This window comes from Pristiophorus japonicus, chromosome 12 (genome assembly GCF_044704955.1).
Source record: "Pristiophorus japonicus isolate sPriJap1 chromosome 12, sPriJap1.hap1, whole genome shotgun sequence".
Taxonomy (NCBI): domain Eukaryota; kingdom Metazoa; phylum Chordata; class Chondrichthyes; family Pristiophoridae; genus Pristiophorus; species Pristiophorus japonicus.
This window is the reverse complement of record NC_091988.1, coordinates 113118914-113141367: the sequence shown is the minus strand read 5'-3', so window position 1 is coordinate 113141367 and position 22454 is coordinate 113118914. Positions and strand designations below refer to the sequence as shown.

Sequence of the window (22454 nt, the reverse complement as noted above, 5' to 3'; positions counted from 1 at the left end):
CTGTCTCACTAAAAATAACAGATCCAAGAAAGTAAGCCAGTCATTTCCAAATTTCAGAGAACAACTCTCGCAAATAGAAATAGGAACCACAGGGGAAAAGATCCAAAACCTCTGACCTGTAATTGACCAGTGGCTCTGTGACCAATTCGCTGATAATTGCCCTGACCAAGGCACAGCGATTTCCCGATGTGTGGGACTCACGTCAGAGGATACAGTGGCTCCTCAGTGACAGAACCATTGACTAGGTGACACAGGGTGTGAAGTTCCCCGTTCAAAAAACAGGCTGGGGATAAATTGGTCTTTGCCGAAAGACGGAAACGGCAGCTCGACTTACACCCTGTCCCAACTTACCCCCCATCCGATTTCCAACCCCTGATGTACAGCCCCTTACTGGGTAGGGAAAGTGTTCTTTCTTGGATGGTCCATGAGTGGGTGGGGATTGGCCATTCCCGGAGAGTCAGTGGGTGGGGATTGGCCATTCCTGGAGGGTCAGTGGGTGAGGATTGGCCATTTCCGGAGGGTCAGTGGGTGGAGATTGGCCATTCCTGGAAGGTCAGTGGATGGGGATTGGCCATTTCCGGAGGGTCAGTGGGTGGGTATTGGCCATTCCTGGAGGGTCAGTGGATGAGGATTGGCCATTCCTGGAGGGTCAGTGGCTGGGGATTGGCCATTCCTGGAGGGTCAGAGGGTGAGGATTGGCTCCCAGCTGCAGCGCCCCCTGCCGATAGGCCCGGCGCACGCACTGAGACTCCGCCCCCTCAGCCGGGCGCGCATGGGTGTCGGTTCTCCAGCGGCGTTTTGAAATCGCGGTCCGCGCGGCCCCCGTAGAGCAAGATGGCGGCGGTGCCGGGGCTGTGAGGTGGCCGTGAGGGGAGAGCGCGTTACCCGGGAAACGGGGCCAGCAGCACTGGGAGCGGCGGCGGCCGCGACACTGACACCCATACAGCCCGGGACAGGGCGGGACAGAGCGGGCGGCCGGGACTGGAGACACTGAGCCGGTGGGTGAATGAGTGAGGCTCCTGGACAGGGAGTCAGAGCAGAGCAGAGCAGGGCAGGGCGGGAGCGGCCACCCACTCATAGACCCTCCGGACTGGGGAATCTCTCTTCCACCCCCCCCCCCCCCCTGGACTGGGGAAATCACACCCGCCCTCCCCCGGACTGGGGAATCTCCCCACCCCCCCTCCCCCGGACTGGGGAATCTCTCTTTCTCTCCCCCCCCCCCCCCCCACTCCCCCGGACTGGGGAATCTCTTTCCCCCCCCTCCCCCTCCCCCGGACTGGGGAATCTCTTCCTCCCCCGGACTGGGGAATCTCTTCCTCCCCTGGACTGGGGAATCTCTTTCCCCCCCCCCCCCCCCCCGGACTGGGAATCTCTTCCCCCCCCCCCCGCCTCCCTCGGACTGGGGAATCTCTTCCCCCCCCCCCCCCCTCCCCCCGGACTGGGGAATCTCTTCCCCCCCCCCCCTCCCCCGGACTGGGGAACCTCTTTCCCCCCCCCCCTCCCCCGGACTGGGGAATCTCTTTCCCCCCCCCCTCCCCCGGACTGGGGAATCTCTTTCCCCCCCCCCCTCCCCCGGACTGGGAATCTCTTCCCCCCCCCCTCCCCGGACTGGGGAATCTCTTTCCCCGCTCCCCTGGACTGGGGAATCTCCCCCCCCCCCCTCCCCCGGACTGGGGAATCTCTTCTCCCCCACCCCCCCCCCCCTCCCCGGACTGGGGAATCTCTTCTCCCCCCCCCCCCCCCTCCCCCGGACTGGGGAATCTCTTCCCCATCCCCCCCCCCCCCCATCCCCCGGACTGGGGAATCACTTCCCCCCCCTCCCCCGGACTGGGGAATCTCTTTCCCCCCCCCCCCTCCCCCGGACTGGGGAATCTCTTTCCCCTCCCCCGGACTGGGGAATCTCTTCCCCCCCCCCCCCTCCCCCGGACTGGGGAATCTCTTTCCCCCCCCCCCCCTCCCCCGGACTGGGGAATCTCTTTCCCCCCCCCCCCTCCCCCGGACTGGGGAATCTCTTCCCCCCCCTCCCCCGGACTGGGGAATCTCTTCCCCCCCCCTCCCCCGGACTGGGGAATCTCTTCCCCCCCCCCCCCCCCTCCCCCGGACTGGGGAATCTCTTCCCCCCCCCCCCCTCCCCCGGACTGGGAATCTCTTCCCCCCCCCCCCCCTCCCCCGGACTGGGGAATCTCTCCCCCCCCTCCCCGGACTGGGAATCTCTTCCCCCCCCTCCCCCGGACTGGGGAATCTCTTCCCCCCCTCCCCCGGACTGGGGAATCTCTTCCCCCCCTCCCCCGGACTGGGGAATCTCTTCCCCCCCCCCCCCGGACTGGGGAATCTCTCCCCCCTCTCCCCCGGACTGGGGAATCTCTTCCCCCCCCCCCCCCTCCCCCGGACTGGGGAATCTCTTCCCCCCCCCCTCCCCCGGACTGGGGAATCTCTTCCCCCCCCCCTCCCCCGGACTGGGGAATCTCTTCCCCCCCCCTCCCCCGGACTGGGGAATCTCTTCCCCCCCCCCCTCCCCCGGACTGGGGAATCTCTTCCCCCCCCCCTCCCCCGGACTGGGGAATCTCTTCCCCCCCCCCTCCCCCGGACTGGGGAATCTCTTCCCCCCCCCTCCCCCCGGACTGGGGAATCTCTTCCCCCCCTCCCCCGGACTGGGGAATCTCTTCCCCCCCCCCTTCCCCCGGACTGGGGAATCTCTTCCCCCCCCCCTCCCCCGGACTGGGGAATCTCTTCCCCCCCCCTCCCCCGGACTGGGGAATCTCTTCCCCCCCCCCTCCCCGGACTGAGGAATCTCTTCACCCCCCCTCCCCCGGACTGGGGAATCTCTTCACCCCCCCTCCCCCGGACTGGGGAATCTCCCCCCCCCCCCCCCTTCCCCCGGACTGGGGAATCTCCCCAAACCCCCCTCCCCCGGACTGGGGAATCTCTTCCCCCCCCTCCCCCGGACTGGGGAATCTCTTCCTCCCCCGGACTGGGGAATCTCTTCCCCCCCCTCCCCCGGACTGGGGAATCTCTTCCCCCCCTCCCCCGGACTGGGGAATCTCTTCCCCCCCCCCCCCCTCCCCCGGACTGGGGAATCTCTTCCCCCCCCCCCCTCCCCCGGACTGGGGAATCTCTTCCCCCCCCTCCCCCGGACTGAGGAATCTCTTCCCCCCCCCCCCCTCCCCCGGACTGGGGAATCTCTTTCTCCCCCCCCCCCCCTCCCCCGGACTGGGGAATCTCTTCCCCCCTCCCCCGGACTGGGGAATCTCTTTCCCCCCCCCTCCCCGGACTGGGGAATCTCTTCCCCCCCCCCCCCCCCCTCCCCCGGACTGGGGAATCTCTTCCCCCCCCCCCCCCTCCCCCGGACTGGGGAATCTCTTCCCCCCCCCCCCCCCTCCCCCGGACTGGGGAATCTCTTCCCCCCCCCCCCCCCCTCCCCCGGACTGGGGAATCTCTTCCCCCCCCCTCCCCCGGACTGGGGAATCTCTTTCCCCCCCCCCCCCCTCCCCCGGACTGGGGAATCTCTTTCCCCCCCTCCCCCGGACTGGGGAATCTCTTTTCCCCCCACTCCCCCGGACTGGGGAATCTCTCTTTCTCCCCTCCCCCCGGACTGGGGAATCACCCCCCGAACTGGGGAATCTCTCCCGCTCCCCTGGACTGGGGAATCTCCCCCCCCCCCCCCTCCCCCGGACTGGGAAATCTCCCCCCTCCCCCGGAACCTCCCCCCCCCCCCCCTTCCTGGACTGGGGAATCACCCCCCCCCCCCCCCCCCCCCCCCAGACTCGGGAATCTCTCCCCTCCCTCCCCCGGACTGGGGAATCTCTCCCCTCCCTCCCCCGGACTGGGGAATCTCTCCCCTCCCTCCCCCGGACTGGAGAATCTCCCCACGCCGCCCCCGGATTGGGGAATCTCCCCACCCTCCCTCGGACTGGGGAATCTCCCCACTCCCCCGGACTGGGGAATCTCTTCACCCCCCCTCCCCCGGACTGGGGAATCTCCCCCCCCTCCCCCGGACTGGGGAATCCCCCCCCCCCCCGGACTGGGGAATCTCCCCACTCCCTCGGACTGGGGAATCTCTTCACCCCCCCTCCCCCGGACTGGGGAATCTCTTCACCCCCCCCTCCCCCGGACTGGGGAATCCCCCCCCCCCCCCCCCGGACTGGGGAATCTCCCCCCCTCCCCCGGACTGGGGAATCTCTCTCCCCCCCCCCCCCCACTCCACTCCCCCGGACTGGGGAATCTCCCCCCACTCCCCCGGACTGGGGAATCTCCCCAAACCCCCCCCCCCCCCCCGGACTGGAGAATCATAACCTCCCCCCCCCCCCTCCTGGACTGGGGAATCACCCCCTCCCCCCCCCCCCCCCCTCCTGGACTGGGGAATCACACCACTCCCCCCTCCTGGACTGGGGAATCACCCCCTCCCCCCCCCCCCCCCCCCTCCTCCCGGACTGGGGAATCTCCCCATCCCCTGACCCCCTCCGGACTGGGGAATCACCCCCCCCTCCTCCTGGACTGGGGAATCACCCCCTGGACTGGGGAATCATCATCTCCCCCCCCCACCCCCAGACTGGAGAATCCCTTCCCCCCCCCCCTGGACTAGCGAATCACCCCCTCTCCTCCTGCTTTGTGAGTACGTGCACTTCTATCCTTGTCTGTCATGTCTGAAAGAATTGGATCCTTTGAGTCCTTTGGTTCCATCTCATCCCAACTGAATTTGGACTGGCTTCCACATCTAACTGAGGGAATCACAGACATCCAGTGCCTACAATTCTCTTCTAGTTCAGCAGTTGAATATTTCTGGAATATTTATTGTTTTCACTTGCTGTGTTGTATTTTCACTTTTGCCAATTCACAGTTGGATAGATGTTTGATTCTTAGTGTCCCCATTGCCAATGTATCACCATAGACAGTCCCTCGCAATCGAGGAAGACTTACTTCCACTCTTAGCATGAGTTCTTAGGTGGCTGAACAGTTCAATACGAGAACCACAGTCCCTGTCACAGGTGGGACAGACAGTCAGTCGTCGAGGGTAAGGGAGGGTGGGACTGGTTTGCCGCTCGCTCTTTCTGCTGCCTGCGCTTGGTTTCTGCATGTTCTCGGCGACGAGCCAATGAAGGGGTCAAAGGATACATTGCTCTTTAAAATAGCTTTATGGTTCATATCCCTGAGCCACGTGCTAAGCTCACACTCCCCCTGAATGCTAGATGATTGCACCCATCTTAAACATGGAGTGGGAATACTGAAGTTGTTGCTCATGCTAAATTTATTCACGCACAGGTTTGCAAGTCATAGAGAGACCGATGTGGAAAATGACGTCTAAAGGTAGCAGCTCGTCCTACTCCAGGAAAAGTTATCGGCTGACCTCTGACACAGAAAAGCCAAAGGTCACAGGTATGTTAGATCAACTGGCAGTACACAAGGTTGAAACAGTCAAAGTGATGCTAATTGGAATGCGTGCGTAAATATCCCACCTCTATTAATATCGCTAGAGTTGGAGAGAAAAATACCTTCTTTGATAAACATGAAGGAAAGGAGATTCAGACATTCAGATGACTGCAGTCTGGATGGTGACTACTCAGTCACATGAGACTGCTAGGATGGGAAAGGGAATTTTCTTCCCATTTCAGTTCAAGGTCATTGGAATTTAGCTGGCTGGGTGTGTTTCTTTATAAGTGGGGAAAAAAGTTGGCCCATTGGAATCCTTTATGAATGAATGAGTCTCGGCGCTACCAGATTCCCTGGCTCAGCGCTGACAGTCTCGCTCCACATAATCTAGGCTGACAGGTCAGTAGAGTACTGAGGGAGTACTGCGTTGTCAGAGGTGTCCTCTTTTGGATGAGACGTTAAACTGAGGCCCTGCCTTCCCTCCCAGGTAGACAGAAAAGATCCCATGGCACTATTCGATGAAGAGCAGGGGAGTTCTCCCTGGTGTGCTGTCCAATATTTATCCCTTGAGCACCATCACTAAAATAGATTATCTGGGTCATTAACACATTGCTGTTTGTGGGATCTTGCTGTCTGGAAATTGGCTGCCGTGTTTCCCACAATACAACAGTGACTACACTCCAAAAGTACTTCGTTGGCTGTAAAGCGCTTTGGGACATCCTGAAGTTGTGAAAGGTGCTATATTAAAGCAAGTCTTTTTTTTAAATCACCATCTTTGCTTGGGAGAAGGCCACTGGTTGGGGTGATGGCCCTGTTCCATCAGTGTGAGCAGAATCCATGCCTGATCCCGTATCTGTGTCATCTTGATTATTCCTGGATTTAACTGGGATTAGAGCCAAACTGCGTGGCAGTTGAATGAATCTCTCATGTTCCATCATCCCCTCATAAGGAAGTGGGATTAGAATCACACTTGAGGGAACCTCCTGTTACGGGAAATTACTCCGTCCTCTCCAGTTGAATTGTGATTGGAGTTAGATTGCGTTGAGGCTGCTGGCTTGTTCTCGACGGTGTTGCCCCCGAATCTCTTGATATGCACTAATTATTGAACACAGTACTCTTGGATCTCCTGTGGCTTTACCTACAGCGTGTTTGAGAGTACAGAATGTAGTGGAGTTGCAATTCCTCCTTGTGGTTGGACTTATTTACATAGGGAATTACCTGTACCATTATAACTGGCACGGTCAATGACAAATGTTTGATGTAAAAAGTGAGCTCAAAAATCACAGCTGAGTGAAATTTGTCAGCAGAAAATGCTTACACACAAAGGAATCTTAATATATTTTACACATTTTTTAATATATATATATTGGCTGTACGGACTAATTTACAGTATATATTAGCTAGAAGTCTATCGGATATAGGCAAGATATTGTTCAGTGGCTCAGGCAACACTTGGAGCTTGAAGTCTCGGTGGGTTATCCTTGTTGTTCAAAGCCTGCCACCAGTTTCTGTCTTGCAGTGGCACTGCAGTTGTCTTTCCTTCTTTACAGACATTTAAAATCCCCATCACCAGGCAGGAGTGTAGAAGCCAAGAGTCAAGAGGTAGACCACGCGAGTGCTGCTGAAGCATTGATGTTCATGCAAAGTTTAATTTGACTGTTCAATATCAGGGAATACCAGCCCTTGTCTGTAATTGTGATTATTTGGTTTCAGTTCACATATTGATTGAGGTTGAGGGGTGGGATATTACCAGGAGGATTACAGACATGGCTGACGGTGTATTCTAATTATCCAATTACTTTATTGCGCCCCGAGTCCGTTTCTGTAACTTGAGTGTAATATTTGATCAATTATGGTCAAGTAAAATGGCGCCGATATTTATCTCATTATACCCAATGGCTCCAATCAATTAGCAGCACTGTATTGACCAGTTCAGTGAATTCTCCATGGGTAAGAATCTCATTGTGGCTGACTGAAGTCAGACTATGGTTCTGGTTACATTCAAATGAGAGTTTTCCTTTCCGTTTCTGAGGGTGATGGTGCTCTTTTTTTTTTAAGGTATATTTCTGTTTTTTCTCCTCCCTCATTGTTCTTGATTCTTTCTGCGTTACATACCAGTGGTGACTCTCCCTCTGGAATTCCTCACCTCGGGGGAAATGCCTGGCTCCTTTCAAGTTAGACTGCAATGGCGAAGCAAGGGGACAATGGTGAAACAGGTAAACGCCAGTTCAGGACCGGAGCCAGGAAGCACCGCTTCACACACACTGATTGGTACTTGATTAGTCTTCAAGGAGGGGAGTAAAGGATCCCCTTGGAATGAGTGATCATAACATGATTGAATTTCAAATTTTGAGGAGGGTGAGAAAGTTGGATCTCAAGCCAGCGTACTAAGCTTAAATAAAGGAGACTATGAGGGAAGAGTTGGCCAAAGTGGACTGGGAAAATAGATTTAAAGTGTAGGATGGTTCATGAACAGTGGGTTACATTTAAGGAGAAATTTCACAACTCAAGAAAAATATATTCCAGTGAGGAGAAAAAGGTGTAAAAGAAAAGATAGCCACCCGTGGCTAATTGAAGAAATAAAGGATGGTATCCAATTAAAAACAAGGCCATACAAAGGGCCAAAACTAGTGGGAGGACAGAAGATTGGGAAGCTTTTAAAAGCCAGCAAAGAATGACTAAAAAAAATGATTAAGAAAGGGAAGATAGACTATGAAAGTAAAGTAGCACACAATATAAAAACAGATGGCAAGAATTTCTATAGGTATATAAAAAGGAAAAGTGGCTAAAGTAAGTGTTGGTCCCTTGGAGGACGAGACCGGGGAATTAGTAATGGGGAACATGGAGATGGCAGAAACTCTGAACAAATATTTTGTAACAGTCTTTATGATCGAGGACACTAACAATATTCCAACAGTGGATAGTCAAGGGGCTATAGGGGGGGAGGAACTTAACACAAAGGAGGTGGTGCTGAGTAAGATAATGGGACTAAATGCGGATAAATCCCCTGGACCTGATGGCTTGCATCCTAGGGTCTTAAGAGAAGTAGCGGCAGGGGTAGTGGATGCATTGGTTGTAATTTACCAAAATTCCCTGGATTCTGGGGAGGTCCCAGCAGATTGGAAAACTGCAAATGTAACGCCCCTATTTTTAAAAAAAGGAGGCAGTTAAAAAGCAGGAAACTATAGACCAGTTAGCCTAACATCTGTGGTTGGGAAAATGTTGAAGTTCATTATTAAAGAAGCAGCAGCAGGACATTTGGAAAAGCAAAATTCAGTCAGGCAGGGTCAGCATGGATTTATGACGGGGAAGTCATATTTGACAAATTTGCTGGAATTCTTTGAGGATGTAACAAATAAGGTGGATAAAGGGGAACCAGTGAATGTGGTGTATTTGGACTTCCAGAAGGCATTTGACAAGGTGCCACATAAAAGGTTACTGCACAAGATAAAAGTTCACGGGGTTGGGGGTAATATATTAGCATGGATAGAGGATTGGCTAACTAACAGAAAACAGAGAGTCGGAATAATTGGTTCATTCACGGGTTGGCAACCAGTAACTAGTGGGGTGCTGCAGGGATCAGTGTTGGGACCTCAACTATTTACAATCTATATTAATGACTTGGAAGAAAGGACCGAGTGTAACGTAGCCAAGTTTGCTGACGATACAAAGATGGGAAGAAAAGCAATGTGAGGAGGACACAAAAAATCTGCAAAAGGACATAGACAGGCTAAGTGAGTGGGCAAAAATTTGGCAGCAGGAGTACAATGTTGGAAAGTGTGAGGTCATGCACTTTGGCAGAAAAAAATCAAAGAGCAAGTTATTATTTAAATGGAGAAAAATTGCAAAGTGCTGACACACAAAAGCATAGTATGCAGGTACAGCAAGTGATCAGGAAGGCCAATGGAATCTTGGCCTTTATTGCAAAGGGGATGGAATATAAAGGCAGGGACGTCTTGCTACAGTTGTACAGGGTATTGGTGAGGCCAAGCCTGGAATACTGCGTGCAGTAAGGATATGCTTGCTTTGGAGGCAGTTCAGAGAAGGTTCACAAGGTTGATTCTGGAGATGAGGGGGTTGACTTATGAGGAAAGGTTGAGGAGGTTGGGCCTCTACTTATTGGAATTCAGAAGAATGAAAGGTGATCTTATCGAAACGTATAAGATTATGAGGGGGATTGACAAGGTGGATGCAGCGAGGTTGTTTCCACTGATAGGGGAGACTAGAACTAGGGGGCATAATCTTAGAATAAGGGGCTGCCCATTTAAAACTGAGATGAGGAGGAATTTCTTCTCTCAGTGGGTTGTAAATCTGTGGAATTCGCTGCCTCAGAGAGCTGTGGAAGCTGGGACATTGAATACATTTAAGACAGTGATAGACAGTTTCTTAACCGATAAAGGATTAAGGGGTTATGGAGAGCGGCAGGGAAGTGGACCTGAGTCCATGATCGGATCAGCCATGATTGTATTAAATGGCGGAGCAGGCTCGAGGGGCAGTATGGCCTACTCCTGCTCCTATTATGTTCTTATGAGTGAAGGCAAAAACGGAGAGCCATTCAGGCGGCAGTTGGAAGCAATGGTGGGGGGACTGTAGGTTGCAAGGGAAGGATGATCTAGCAGGACTGAGTGCCACCTTTCATCTGTGCTGATCTTCGACCAGCTCCCATTAGCTGTGTGGCTAAGATCAACTAAACATTGAGAGAGTTGCAGAGGCAAATGTATGCAATGTCCCACTGACTCGCGTGCTGGGGATATAGTGCTCTGTGCCCCTGCAACAATTAGTGGTGAGAATATGCTGTAATGTACCATTTAAGTAACAGCCATAATCATGGCATCTGCTTGTGATCTGATGAATTTGTCGAAGTCACTTTCTTACTACTGAATCCACAGGCAGTGCTGAGAGGTGCTTCATACCTCTCTTGATGTCTTAGTGATTGAAAACATTGTCTAGTGTGATATGGTGTCCCACAGATCATTGTGACACCAGGTTTAATCCTCATGCTGTGCTCAGTTAGCTGATCTCAGCTGGTAGTATGGGTGGTATACTTGGCTTCCCTTGGGCTAGAGAGGGGTCAAGATTCAGCCTCTGGTTGCTGTGCAGTGACTGAAGTTGGAAAGAGTACAGATCAGATGAGGGCAGAATTGGTGTTGGCTGTGCTGGCTTTATGATTGAACAGCCTGGTGCTTCTCGCTAAGGCTTCTACGTAAAGGTAGGTACTTGGACGAGGTACTGGAGGGCTGCTAGCACCTATGGCTTGATACACCTCTGATCGAGGTGTTTAAAATGTTAAATGGATTCAATATGGTAGATAAAGAGAAGCAATTTTCTTTGATGGGGGAATCAGGAACAAGAGGACACAATCATAAAATTAGAGCCTGCCCATTCAGGAAACACTTTTTCACAGTGGGCAGTGAAAATCTGCAACTTTCAACCCAAACGGCTGTGGATGCTGGGGGTCAATTGGAGCTTTCAGCACTGAGATCAGTGGATTTTTGTTAGGTAAGGGTATTGGGATATTGAGCAAAGGCAGGTAAATGGCAAATCAGCCATGATCTAATTGAATGATGGAGCATAGAAACATAGAAAATAGGTGCAGGAGCAGGCCATTCGGCCCTTTGAGCCTGCACCACCATTCAATATGATCATGGCTGATCATGCAACCTCAGTACCCCACCCCTGCCTCTCCATACCCCTTGATTCCATTAGCTGTGAGGGCCATATCTAACTCTTTTTTGAATATGTCCAATGAACTGGACTCACCAACTTTCTGTGGCAGAGAACTCCACAGGTTCACAACTCTCTGGGTGAAAAAGTTTCTCCTATCTCGATCCTATATGGCTTACCCCTTATCTTTTGACTGTGACCCCTGGTTCTGGACTTCCCCAACATCGGGAACATTCTACCTGCATCTAACCTGTCCAATCCCATCAGAATTTTATAAGTTTCTGTGAGATCTCCCCTCATTCTTCTAAATTCCAGTGAGTATAAGCCTAGCCGATCCAGTCTTTCCTCATATGTCAGTCCTGCCATCCTGGGTCTCAGTCTGATGAACCTTTGCTGCACTCCCTCAATAGCAAGCATGTCCTTCCTCTGATTGATTAGGAGACCAAAACTGAACACACTATTCCAGGTGAAGCCTCACCAAGGCCCTGTACAACTGCAGTAAGACCTCCCTGCTCCTATACTCAAATCCCCTCGCTATGAAGAGGCTGGTGGGACTGAATGGCCCACTCCTGTTCCATTGTTTCTTACACAGCATGATGTGGGTGCGGGAGAATGGTTCGCAATGCGTGACTGCATTTCAACCAAGTGCATTCAGGAGTGTGTGCAAAGACCACAATAGAAATGAAGCTGCTTGAATCTCCATGTGTTTTAGTAGCGAAACTATTCGGTGTTTTTTCAATCCAGGAGACTGTGCCTTGACTCCACACTGTTCTGATTTTTGTTCATGCAGGTTTTGTGAATGACAAACTCCTCAGCAACTACCTCTACCATGCCTTCCCCAGCTCGGAGAACACACAGCTTGCTGCTACATCCAGGTACACCCCGTTTAATAAAGTGCATCTATTGACTGTTTCACCTACCTCAGTGAGGTATGTAGATGTACAATGCCACATACACCTATGAACACCTCTCCTCTGGCTCTGTTTTGCAGTCCCAAGTTACTGAGTGTTGAAGGCTGTGTTAAAATCTCCTCTGAACAGGTGATTGTGTACTCCGTAGTCTGGGCTGTTTAGTATTGTACTCCACCATATCCCACCTGGTTATTACTGTTGGGATCAGGAGAGCTGATCAGAGCAGAAGTGCTGGAGCCCAGTTGGGCATTAAAATCGATCAGTGCTCGCTACCATACTTGAAGTTAAGATATTTAGGAATAATTATGAACACCAGATAGCTTTCTGTAATAGTAAAAATAATGGTTATTTTATTGAAATTGATCAGCCTTGTGCATCAGCACAGATTTCGGGGACACTTTTCAGTGAAAATATTGAAACAGCGAAGCAATTCAAACACCCGTTCCTAGCCAAGACCTATAGTGATAGCTGCAAAAGCACTACCAATATTTCTATTATTAGAAAACCATTTGATATGGTGCCATGGTTGGTCTCCCCACTGTAATGTATTTGCTTAATGGGTTCTTTGCTTAAGAATTCATAGCAACACATTGCTATTAAGAACTAGTTGGTTTATTAGCAAAGGTTTAACAATCACACTACACATTACCAGTTCATCCACCAGGCTCACAACCACCTGCCTCATCGTGGATCTCCCGAACCCAACTAGCTGGGGTTTTATTGAATCCTGTGAACATCACGTGACTGGCTAAGCCACTCCCAACTCACCAGCTCAACAAACCTGTGTGAACATACTCACAGGTGCATACTCACTGGTTCCTTTTTTTTTGGAAGCAAGGTATTTATACAATATTTCAAAAGATTACTTACCATGGTTACAATTTTACAAATTGAGCCCAAGTATCTCGTTGCAAGCTTTTAGCTTCCTCCTGCTCCGACCTCCATTTCTTTGCAGTTGGCTGGCTACGCCCGTTTTCTATATTCTTATTTGACTCCGGAGACCGCCTTGGGGAATTTCTGTTTTCAGGGTGTGTAGCCCTGGATCCCTGACCTCTATCTACCTGTGTCTTCTTCAGTTTCCTTGGGACCTTTGCACCATCCTCGTGTTGGCTTTCTTGCTAAGATTTTTATATTCCCAGTTGTCAAAATCCTATTTAGTTGGGTTGTGTTTCCTTGTTGTTCTTCTCAACTGAACCCCAACTACCCCCCCCCCCCCCACCCCACAACCCCTCGGGAAGATACAGAGTCTCTGCGTGATTATCTCATACTCACAGAACCGCCTTCAGTTGGCTGCATCTGAGTCAGTGTGGATATGGACATTGTGACTGTTGTGTCCATTGAAGTACTTGGACCTGCCAACTGACTCTAATCATCGTCCAAGTCAGGCTCATAATCATCACTTGTGGTACCGAAGGTGCATCACTCGCTAGTAACATTTGATCCAAGTGAACCTTCCTGATGTATTCACCAATTTTGACCAAGTACTGCTTGGTGCCACATACCCGAATAATTGAACCAATATCCCATTTGCGTGGACTTTCCCTTTTTGACGGACTGAGAAATCTGATCCGATCGCCCTCCTAAAAGCACCGCTCTTTAGTACTGGAATGATGATGTTTCTGCACCGATTGTGCCTTCTCTACCTTATCAGACAAGTTCGGTTGCAATAAACTAGATGCGTCCTCAGCCTGTGCTTCATCAGTAATTCAGCAGCGGTGTATCGTTGTAGAATGGGGCGTGGTTCTGTATTTAAAAAGAAAATTTGCTAACCTGTGCTTCATGCTCACCAATGATCCAGTCGGTTTCCACAAAACCTCCTTGACAATCCTGACCGACCTTTCAGCTGTATCATTTGAAGCAGGACGATGTGGTGCTACCAATGTGTGTTTGATACCGTTGTGTCTGGCAAAGTTTGCAAATTGCATGAACCGAAATTGCAGCCCATTATCTGACACCATTTCTTTGGGCAGGCCATAGCATGCAAAAAATATCCCGCAATTCATCCAATGTACGCTCTGTAGTTGTAGATGACCCCATATGCTGTTTCCAGCCATTTTGAATGGCTATCGATTAGAACCAGAAAATTATTGTTGCCCCTCGCAAAAATCAATCTGGAATGGTCTTGCTGGCTAAATCTATATTTGCAGCGGCATTTTAGCTGGCATGGCCCTGCAGTCTTGACAGATTGTACAATTACTTACTAATACTTCTAAGTCTTTATCCAACCCAGGCCAATAAACAAAACTTCGGGTCACTGCTTTCATGCCTACGATGCCAGTATGCTCACCATGAAGTTCCGTCAAAACTTTGGCCCATATGCACTGGGAATGACTACTCTCGGGCCCCATTTTAAACATCCCTGCTCACATGATAATTCGTGCCGACAATAAAAGGGCTTCATCCCCTCAACTAAATGCGTCAGACCACCCTCGCAGGGTGTGCTCATAGGCCTGCTGTAACGTGGCATCTTTCTGTGTGTGCTCTGCAACAACAGGCGGTGACCGGAAAGTCCTCATCAATGACATTTAGAGTGAAGATTGACTGTTTGTGGCCAATTTCAGAATCTTCATGAGGCAACCTTGAAAGAGCATCCACCACTGCATTGTGCTTCGAAGTGCGATTCTCGATTTTTGTAATCGTACTGGGACAATAAAATATCCTACCTTTGCATCCTGGAAGCCATCATAGATGGAATTGCTGCCTTTGGGCCTAGGATAGCTAATAACGGTTTGTGATCAGTTATTAGCGTGAATTGGTGTCCCAAAAGAAACTGGTGAAACTTTTTAATACCAAAAATAATTGCCAAAGCCTCTTTCTCAATCTGTGCATAATTTTGTTCATTTTTCTTGAGTGTATGTGATGAAAAGGAAACTTTTTTTCTGCCCATCATTAATAACATGGCTGATCACTGCTCCCACACCATACCCAGAGGCATCACATGTTAGTCTTAGTTCACGAGTCAGATTATAATGGACAAGAAAAGCACGACTGCTGAAGCATCGCTTGTCTTTGTCGTATTCATTCTGTTGTTCCTTGTTCCATGTCCAACGCACCCCTTTCTTCAATAACTAATGGAGTAGTGCGAGAACTGTTGTTAGCTCAGGAAGAAAACGAGCATAATATTGGACCATGGCTAAAAAGGATCGTAATTCAGTAACGTAATTCCACAGATTCACAACCCTCTGGGAGAAGAAATTGCTTCTCAACTCTGTTTTAAATTGGCTCCCCCGTATTTTGAGGCTGTGCCCCCTAGTTCTAGTCTCCCCGACCAATGGAAACAACCTCTCTGCCTCTCTGCCTCTCTGCCCAAGGAAGCAGTTGAGGCTAGATCATTGAATGTATTCAAGTCACAGATAGATAAGATTTTTAACCAATAAGGGAATCAAGGGTTATGGGGAGCGGGCGGGTAAGTGGAGCTGAGTCCACGGCCAGATCAGCCATGATCTTGTTGAATGGCGGAGCAGGCTCGAGGGGCTAGATGGCCTACTCCTGTTCCTAATTCTTGTCTATCCCTTTCATTATTTTAAATGTTTCTATAAGATCACCCCTCATCCTTCTGAACTCCCAACGAGTAAAGACCCAGTCTACTCAATCTATCATCATGAGATAACCCCCTCATCTCCGGAATCAGCCTCGTGAATCGTCTCTGTACCCCCTCCAAAGCTAGTATATCCTTCCTTAAGTAAGGTGACCAAAACTGTATGCAGTACTCCAGGTGCGGCCTCAACAATACCCTATACAGTTGCAGAAGGACCTCCCTGCTTTTGTACTCCATCCCTCTCGCAATGAAGGCCAACATTCCATTCGCCTTCCTGATTACCTGCTGCACCTGCAAACTAAATTTTTGGGTTTCATGCACAAGGACCCCCAGGTCCCTCTGCACCTCAGCATGTTGTAATTTCTCCCCATTCAAATAATATTCCCTTTTACTGTTTTTTTTCCCCAAGGTGGATGGCCTCACACTTTCCGACATTGTATTCCATCTGCCAAACCTTAGCCCATTCGCTTAACCTATCTAAATCTCTTTGCAGCCTCTCTGTGTCCTCTACACAACACGCTTTCCCACTAATCTTTGTCATCTGCAAATTTTGTTACACTACACTCTGTCCCCTCTTCCAGGTCATCTATGTATATTGTAAACAGTTGTGGTCCCAGCACCGATCCCTGTGGCACACCACTAACCACCAGTTTCCAACCCGAAAAGGAGCCATTTATCCCGACTCTCTGCTTTCTGTTAGCCAGCCAATTTTAATGCATATGGTACCGGCTTTGGTCTACAAAAAATAGGTTTGACATCCGACCTAATCCGAATATGTGCATTGTACCCTTTGATGCCCTCGTATGAGCCCTCAAACATATTAGTATATTTCTCCAGCAGAGTATCAAGCCGAGATTGAACCATTTCTGTCCTCGACGCTGTACCAATCCAAATGATGCACTCTTAGCCAATCTTTGTCCATAAGTGTCGGCTGATTGACGTATTTGGCTATAATATGTTGCTTGTTGCCCTGGTATTGTATTATACTCCATTTGTCCAAGCATCTGCTGTTTTTCCCCTGAATATGTTTTCAGCTCTGCTGGGCTCGCTTTTAGTGGTATGCCCCTGAAATTCTTATAATACACATCTTGACTCATTATTGAGCAATCAGCCACTGTATGTATTGTCATTATAATCCATCGATTTATTCATCGGTACTAACGTTCTGAAATCCTGACACAAGGAATGTAATGCCTTGCCCTTCACTGCATATACACCAAAATCTTCACTGTTCTGATCGTTTTCCACCCAGTGACATCTTTGATTATCGTTGGGCCTGCCCTTGGATTTACATGTGGCTGCAATGTATCCCCTTACTTGGCACCAGTAGCATCTTGCCCACTTGAACCAACACTGTTGTGCGGTATGGTTGCCATTATACCTATGACATCTATTCTCCTTGGTTTCGTAACTCTCCCTCCGACTCGGGCTCACCCTGTTCTGCATTTCTACAGCCTGTGAACTGCTACTACTGCCGGTAATGGGTGAAATTCCTTAATATTTTTCTCTGCCATCTCCATGCAGGTGGCTATCTTACAAGTTTTCTCGAGAGAGAGAGTGAGAGAGATCATCCATACCTAACAATTTTGATTGGATGCGTTCATCCGTTAGTCCACATACAAATTTATCTCGAAGAGCCCTATCCAGGAATTCACCAAAATTAGTGTAGAGATAATTTTCTTATGGCAACAATGTATTCACTCTTGGTTTCATCAGGTTTTTGGTTTCTCATTGTGAACTTATAGCTCTCCGCTATTTCTAAAAGCTGTGGATCAAAATGATTCTCCAATATCTTTCTCGGTTAACAAATTCACTAAGATACCATAATTCTTTGCACCAATCATGACTGACAGAATTGCTTTCATCTTCTCGTGCACGGCTTGATTGTTTAATTGCGAATCAGCCACACCAGCTGAGACTCCATTGATGTCGTTCGCGCTAAATAAAACATTAGCAATCTTTCACTGTAGCATCTAAACGATTTTTTATTCTTGTCAAAGGCTCCCAAATTACTGACATAACTCGTTGTCACATCCATATTGCCTTCTTAGCTTAATAGCCATTAATCACACTCAATAATATTGAATTGCTTTCCACAAGCTCTATTTGTCAGTTCAACACTGTTCAGTACTCTCAAAAAAAATGGTAGTACCAGACTCTCATTCTGGAACCACGCTGCTGGTATATCTCCTCGCTGTGCTCCACTTGCATTTGCCCCCTTATAAAGGGAAATTCCATCAAACATTTCTTCATGAAGTAATCCCATCTTTGGCGTTATTTTGTAATGTATTTGCTTCGTGGGTTCTTTGCTTAAGAATTCATAGCAACACATTGTTGTTAAGAATTAGTTGGTTTGTTAAACCTTTTGCTAATAATCACACTACACATTACGAGTTCATCCACCTGTCTCTTCGTGGATTTCCCCGAACCCAACGGCTGGGGTTTTATTGAGACTTATGAACATCACGTGACTGGCTAAGCCACTCCCAACTTGACAGCTCTACGATTATTTTAAAATAAACAGATAAAGTTGAGTGCCCCGATATTATAGGGGCACTAGAACCCATAAATTTCCAAATAAAACATTAAAGAGAGCTTACATCAAATTAAAATTTGCTTGCCCGGAGTGATGATGCACTCCAGTCCTTCCCTCACCTCTCGCAGAAGGCCGCGAGCGTACCTATAGACATCATGTGCTCCATCTCCAAGGACACCCAAGCTCGAATATAACCACGGAGAGAGGCAGGCAGTCGGGCTGAATGACCCCCTTGACTGCCCGCCATGTGGACCTGTTAATGGTCACCTTGGCCAGACCCAGGAGCAGTCCTACGAGGAAGCCCTCTGACCTGCCCGCTCTTCTCCGCACCCAGTGTGCAAAGATCAGAAGCTTGGGACTGAAGTGCAACCAGAAATCGAGAAGCAGCCCTTTCAAATAAGAAGAGGGGCTGCAACCTCACACATTTTATATAAACCTGGGACACGGATTCCTCCAGACCACAGAAAATGCAGGCCGTCTGGGAGTTCGTGAACCGACAACAACTTATTGCACAGGACTACCCTGTGCAACACCCTCCAGGCCAAGTCCCCAATAGATAAAGGGAGGGCTCCTACGTAGGCAGACGAGGATGGCAAAATGGAGGGTGTGTAAGAGCAGTGTACAGGAATCCCCTCCGTGCAGAACTGAAAGGCACAAAGGAGATTTCCCGGAGGCAGCTCAAGTTGTGAGGCTTCAACAGCTCTACAACTCTTTTCGTTGCAAGACAAAATAAACAATTAAATCAAGTGCCCCCCGATTAAAAGGGGAGGGGGACACTAAAACCTGACACAATAAACCAATTAACAAACCTGTAAGCATACTCACAGGTGCATATATTACACCCACCTCTGGGCTCGGGATGAGAAAGATTGGCCACGGTTCCTGCCCATGCTTGTTTTGCAGTACCATGCTGGCGAGTGTGTGGGTGGACAACGGGTGAGAGCAGGATCGGGTTCGGCAGTGCTTGAACCGCCAGCCGATATCTGCAGCCTCAACTTGCATGTGTAGTATGGCCGCTTGGGCAATGAACTGTAACCCAGCATGACTCAGCGTGGGAGGGCAGCGTAAAAGAGACATGCTGGTCTCGGGGAATCTAAACCGTAGTCGGTAGAGGCAGACTTGTTACCGATCAACCTGGGAAAGAGCTTGATCTTAAACCGCTGTAAGCACTTGTTGTGAGCTTATTTCGGAACACTGTATATGCCATTCAGTGTGTCATGATACAAATGTGGAGCCAACATTCCCCAACGTAAATCTGATACTCCATAGTTACGTTGCTGGCGGCCTGTTTGATATGAAGAGCACTCTGTGTCAGGACATATAAGCTCCTGTTACTCGCTGTACGTATGCATTATGTGGTTGTCTTCGAAAGCTTGTAAGGGTATCCTTGTATGCTTGCCTTCAAGGCCTGCAGAGAGCTGGTTGGCCGCCCCCCCCCCGCCTTCTCCATGTAGCTGCATCTAACCTTGTGTGAGTCGGCAATCACTAATAATAGCCTGGCAGTACAACCAGATAAGACAGCTCAGTTTACACAGCCCTGATGCTGCAAATGTGTTCCAGAAAGATTGCACTGCCAATCCTTACCTTGCTTTAACTGTGCTGTCAAATTGAGGCTTTAATAAAGGTTCAGATGTGGGTCTTGATATCCACTAAAATAAGAGATATACTAATATCAGGTATATTCAACAAATACCTTTTTACCACTGTTTACAGTAGTTGGGGCCACTAAGACACTTCTTGTAGCGTTGTGTGTGTACAAATCGCCTTCCTTGTAACTGCTCTTCATTCCTTTTCTCCAATTCATTCTTTTTCTCTTTGTCTTTCATTTTTTACTGGTTGTGCTCTCTATCTCTTTGATTGTTGCTGGCTGTGCTCACTGACCTACATTGGATTCCAGTCTGGCAACGCCTCGATTTAAAAAAAAAAAATTCTCATTGTTGTCTTCAAATCCCTCCTTATCTCTGTAACCTTCTTCAGCCCGACAAACCTTCGAGATCTTTGTGCTCCTCCAATTCTGACCCCTTGAGCATCCTCAATTTTGCTGCACCATTGGAGGCCATGCCTTCAGCTGCCAACACCCAGAGCTCTGGAATACTGGACTTCGGTGGGAAGGGGCTGCCTGGGAGATACTAGAGAGGATGGGGATGGGAGTCAGGTGGGGTTGGAGTGGGGCTTGGCGTGCAGAGGAAATCGGGATGTGGAGTCTAGCATTGGTCTGTAGGAGGGAATGGGGGATTGGGAATAATTGGATTGGAGCATTGAGTTAGGGCTGGGAGCACACAGTGGGCTTTATGGTCTGTCGCTGTTTGAGGGACATGATGAGGGGATTCAACACCACCTCCAGTGTGCCAGCGCAGCCTTCGACCGCCTGAGGAAAAGAGTGTTTGAAGAATAGGCCCTCAAATCTACCACCAAGCTCATGGTCGACAGGGCTGTAGTAATACCCGCCCTCGTGTATGGCTCAGAGACATGGACCATGTATAGCAGACACCTCAAGTCGTTGGAGAAATATCACCAACGATGCCTCCGCACGATCCTATAAATCCCCTGGGAGGGCAGACACACCAACATTAGCGTCCTCATCCAGGCCAACATCCCCAGCATTGAAGCACTGACCACATTTGATCAGCTCCGCTGGGCAGGCCACATTGTCCGCATGCCGGACACGAGACTCCCAAAGCAAGCGCTCTACTCGGAGCTTCTTCACGGCAAATGAGCCAAAGGTGGGCAGAGGAAACGTTACAATGACACCCTCAAAGCCTCCCTGATAAAGTGCAACATCCCTACTGACACCTGGGAGTCCCTGGCCAAAGACCGCCCTAAGTGGAGGAAGTGCATCCGGGAGGGCGCTGAGCTCCTTGAATCTCATTACCGAGAGCATACAGAAACCAAGCGCAGGCAGCGGAAAGAACGTGCGGCAAACCAGTCCCACCCACGATTGTTTGTCCCACCTGTGACAGGGACTGTGGCTCTCGTATTGGGCTGTTCTAAGAGTGGAAGCATGTCTTCCTTGATTCCAAGGGACTGCCTATGATGATGACCAGACAATATATAATATCTAGCCTACAGATAGTCTTGTGAGCATGTGCCTGTTTTGTTGAGCCTTTCAAAGGCATCACAGCTCAACATCATAAGTCTGTTGGATAAAAGTAGTGAGTGCTGAAATGAGGACTTATCTGTTAAATTACCCATCAACTATCTCATCCATTAAATGTGAACAAATCAAATTGTTTTGTGAAGTTGGTCCGAGCTACAGTCTTGGTTTAATTTTCAGCTACCTAAACATTTACCGATTTAAAGATAACCATGTAAGAAACCCCCAGCAAGTAAACAATTTGGAATAAAATGCTTATTGTTCCTCATAGAGAAGCCCAAAACATGTTAAAATCACAGGAAGATGATTTCTCGCTGAGGCTATTCCTGTATTGGGAACAATGGGCTCAGTTTGGAGTGCTTGGCTGCAGCTTGAGTTATTATGTCTTGCTCTTGCTCTGAAAGATTTTGAGTTGCATTCTAGCTTGTTTATTCGCTCTACATTCCAGAACTTTATACTCCCCTTCTCACTAGCTAATGCCTTTTGTGACTTGCTTTATTATCATCCTACACGACCCATTTGCAGCCTTTGACCCGGTTGACCACACCATCTCCCTCTACTGCACTAGCCTGGTTCCATTACTATCTATCCCCTCGAAGCCAGAGAATCACCTGCAATGGCTTCTCTTCCCGCTCTTGCATCATTACCTCTGGTATCCCCAAGGATCTATCACAGTTTATTATCACAGTTGGTTTTCAATCTGCCATTTTGTCCATGGCTCGATTCTGGGATATACTTCCTCTGTAATGCTGATGAAGAGAAGGCTGAGGGGTGATTTGATAGAGGTCTTCAAGATTATGAAATTGTTTGACAGAGTAGATGTAGAGAAAAATGTTTCCACTTGTGGGGGAGTCCAAAATTAGTGGTCATAAATATAAGATAGTCACTAATAAATCCAAGAGGGAATTCAAGAGAAACTTCTTCATCCAGAGAGTGGTGAGAATGTGGAACTCGCTACCACAGGGAGTGTCGAGGTGAATACAGATACAGCGTCCAAAATCCGGAGTTCTGGAATCCGGACTCCTGACCGATCAGTGACAGGCTGGTCCGGAATCGGTAAAATATTCCGGAATCCGGACCCGCCAACCCTGTCGACCACTGGGTCCCGCTGCTGCCTGACCTCGGGCCTTGCCTCGCCGCCACTGCCCTTACCTCAGGGCCTCCTCACCGGCCCCGCCCGAACAGCTCCTCTGTGGCGGGGCCCCGCCCGAACAGCTCCTTGGCGGCAGGCCTGTGCTTGGGTGTTTCCGGATTAGTGATGTCAGAAAGACGATCCAAAGTCCGGAAAAATGCGGAATTGGCCTTTGTCTCGAGGATTCTGGATTCTGGACGTTGCACCTGTAT

The 22454-nt window shown here is 49.7% G+C and overlaps 1 protein-coding gene across 1 annotated transcript in view; it reads left to right on the top strand.

The window, feature by feature from the left end:
- The first annotated feature begins 799 nt into the window (after positions 1–799).
- Positions 800–22454, top strand: part of LOC139276840 (E3 ubiquitin-protein ligase RNF123) — a 413881-nt gene continuing 392226 nt past the window's right edge. The window contains exons 1-3 of the mRNA XM_070894838.1: positions 800–998; positions 5260–5373; positions 11822–11906. Coding sequence (XP_070750939.1) covers positions 5283–5373; positions 11822–11906 — 176 coding nt within the window. The 5' untranslated portion in view covers positions 800–998; positions 5260–5282. The remainder of the gene's footprint in view (positions 999–5259; positions 5374–11821; positions 11907–22454) is intronic.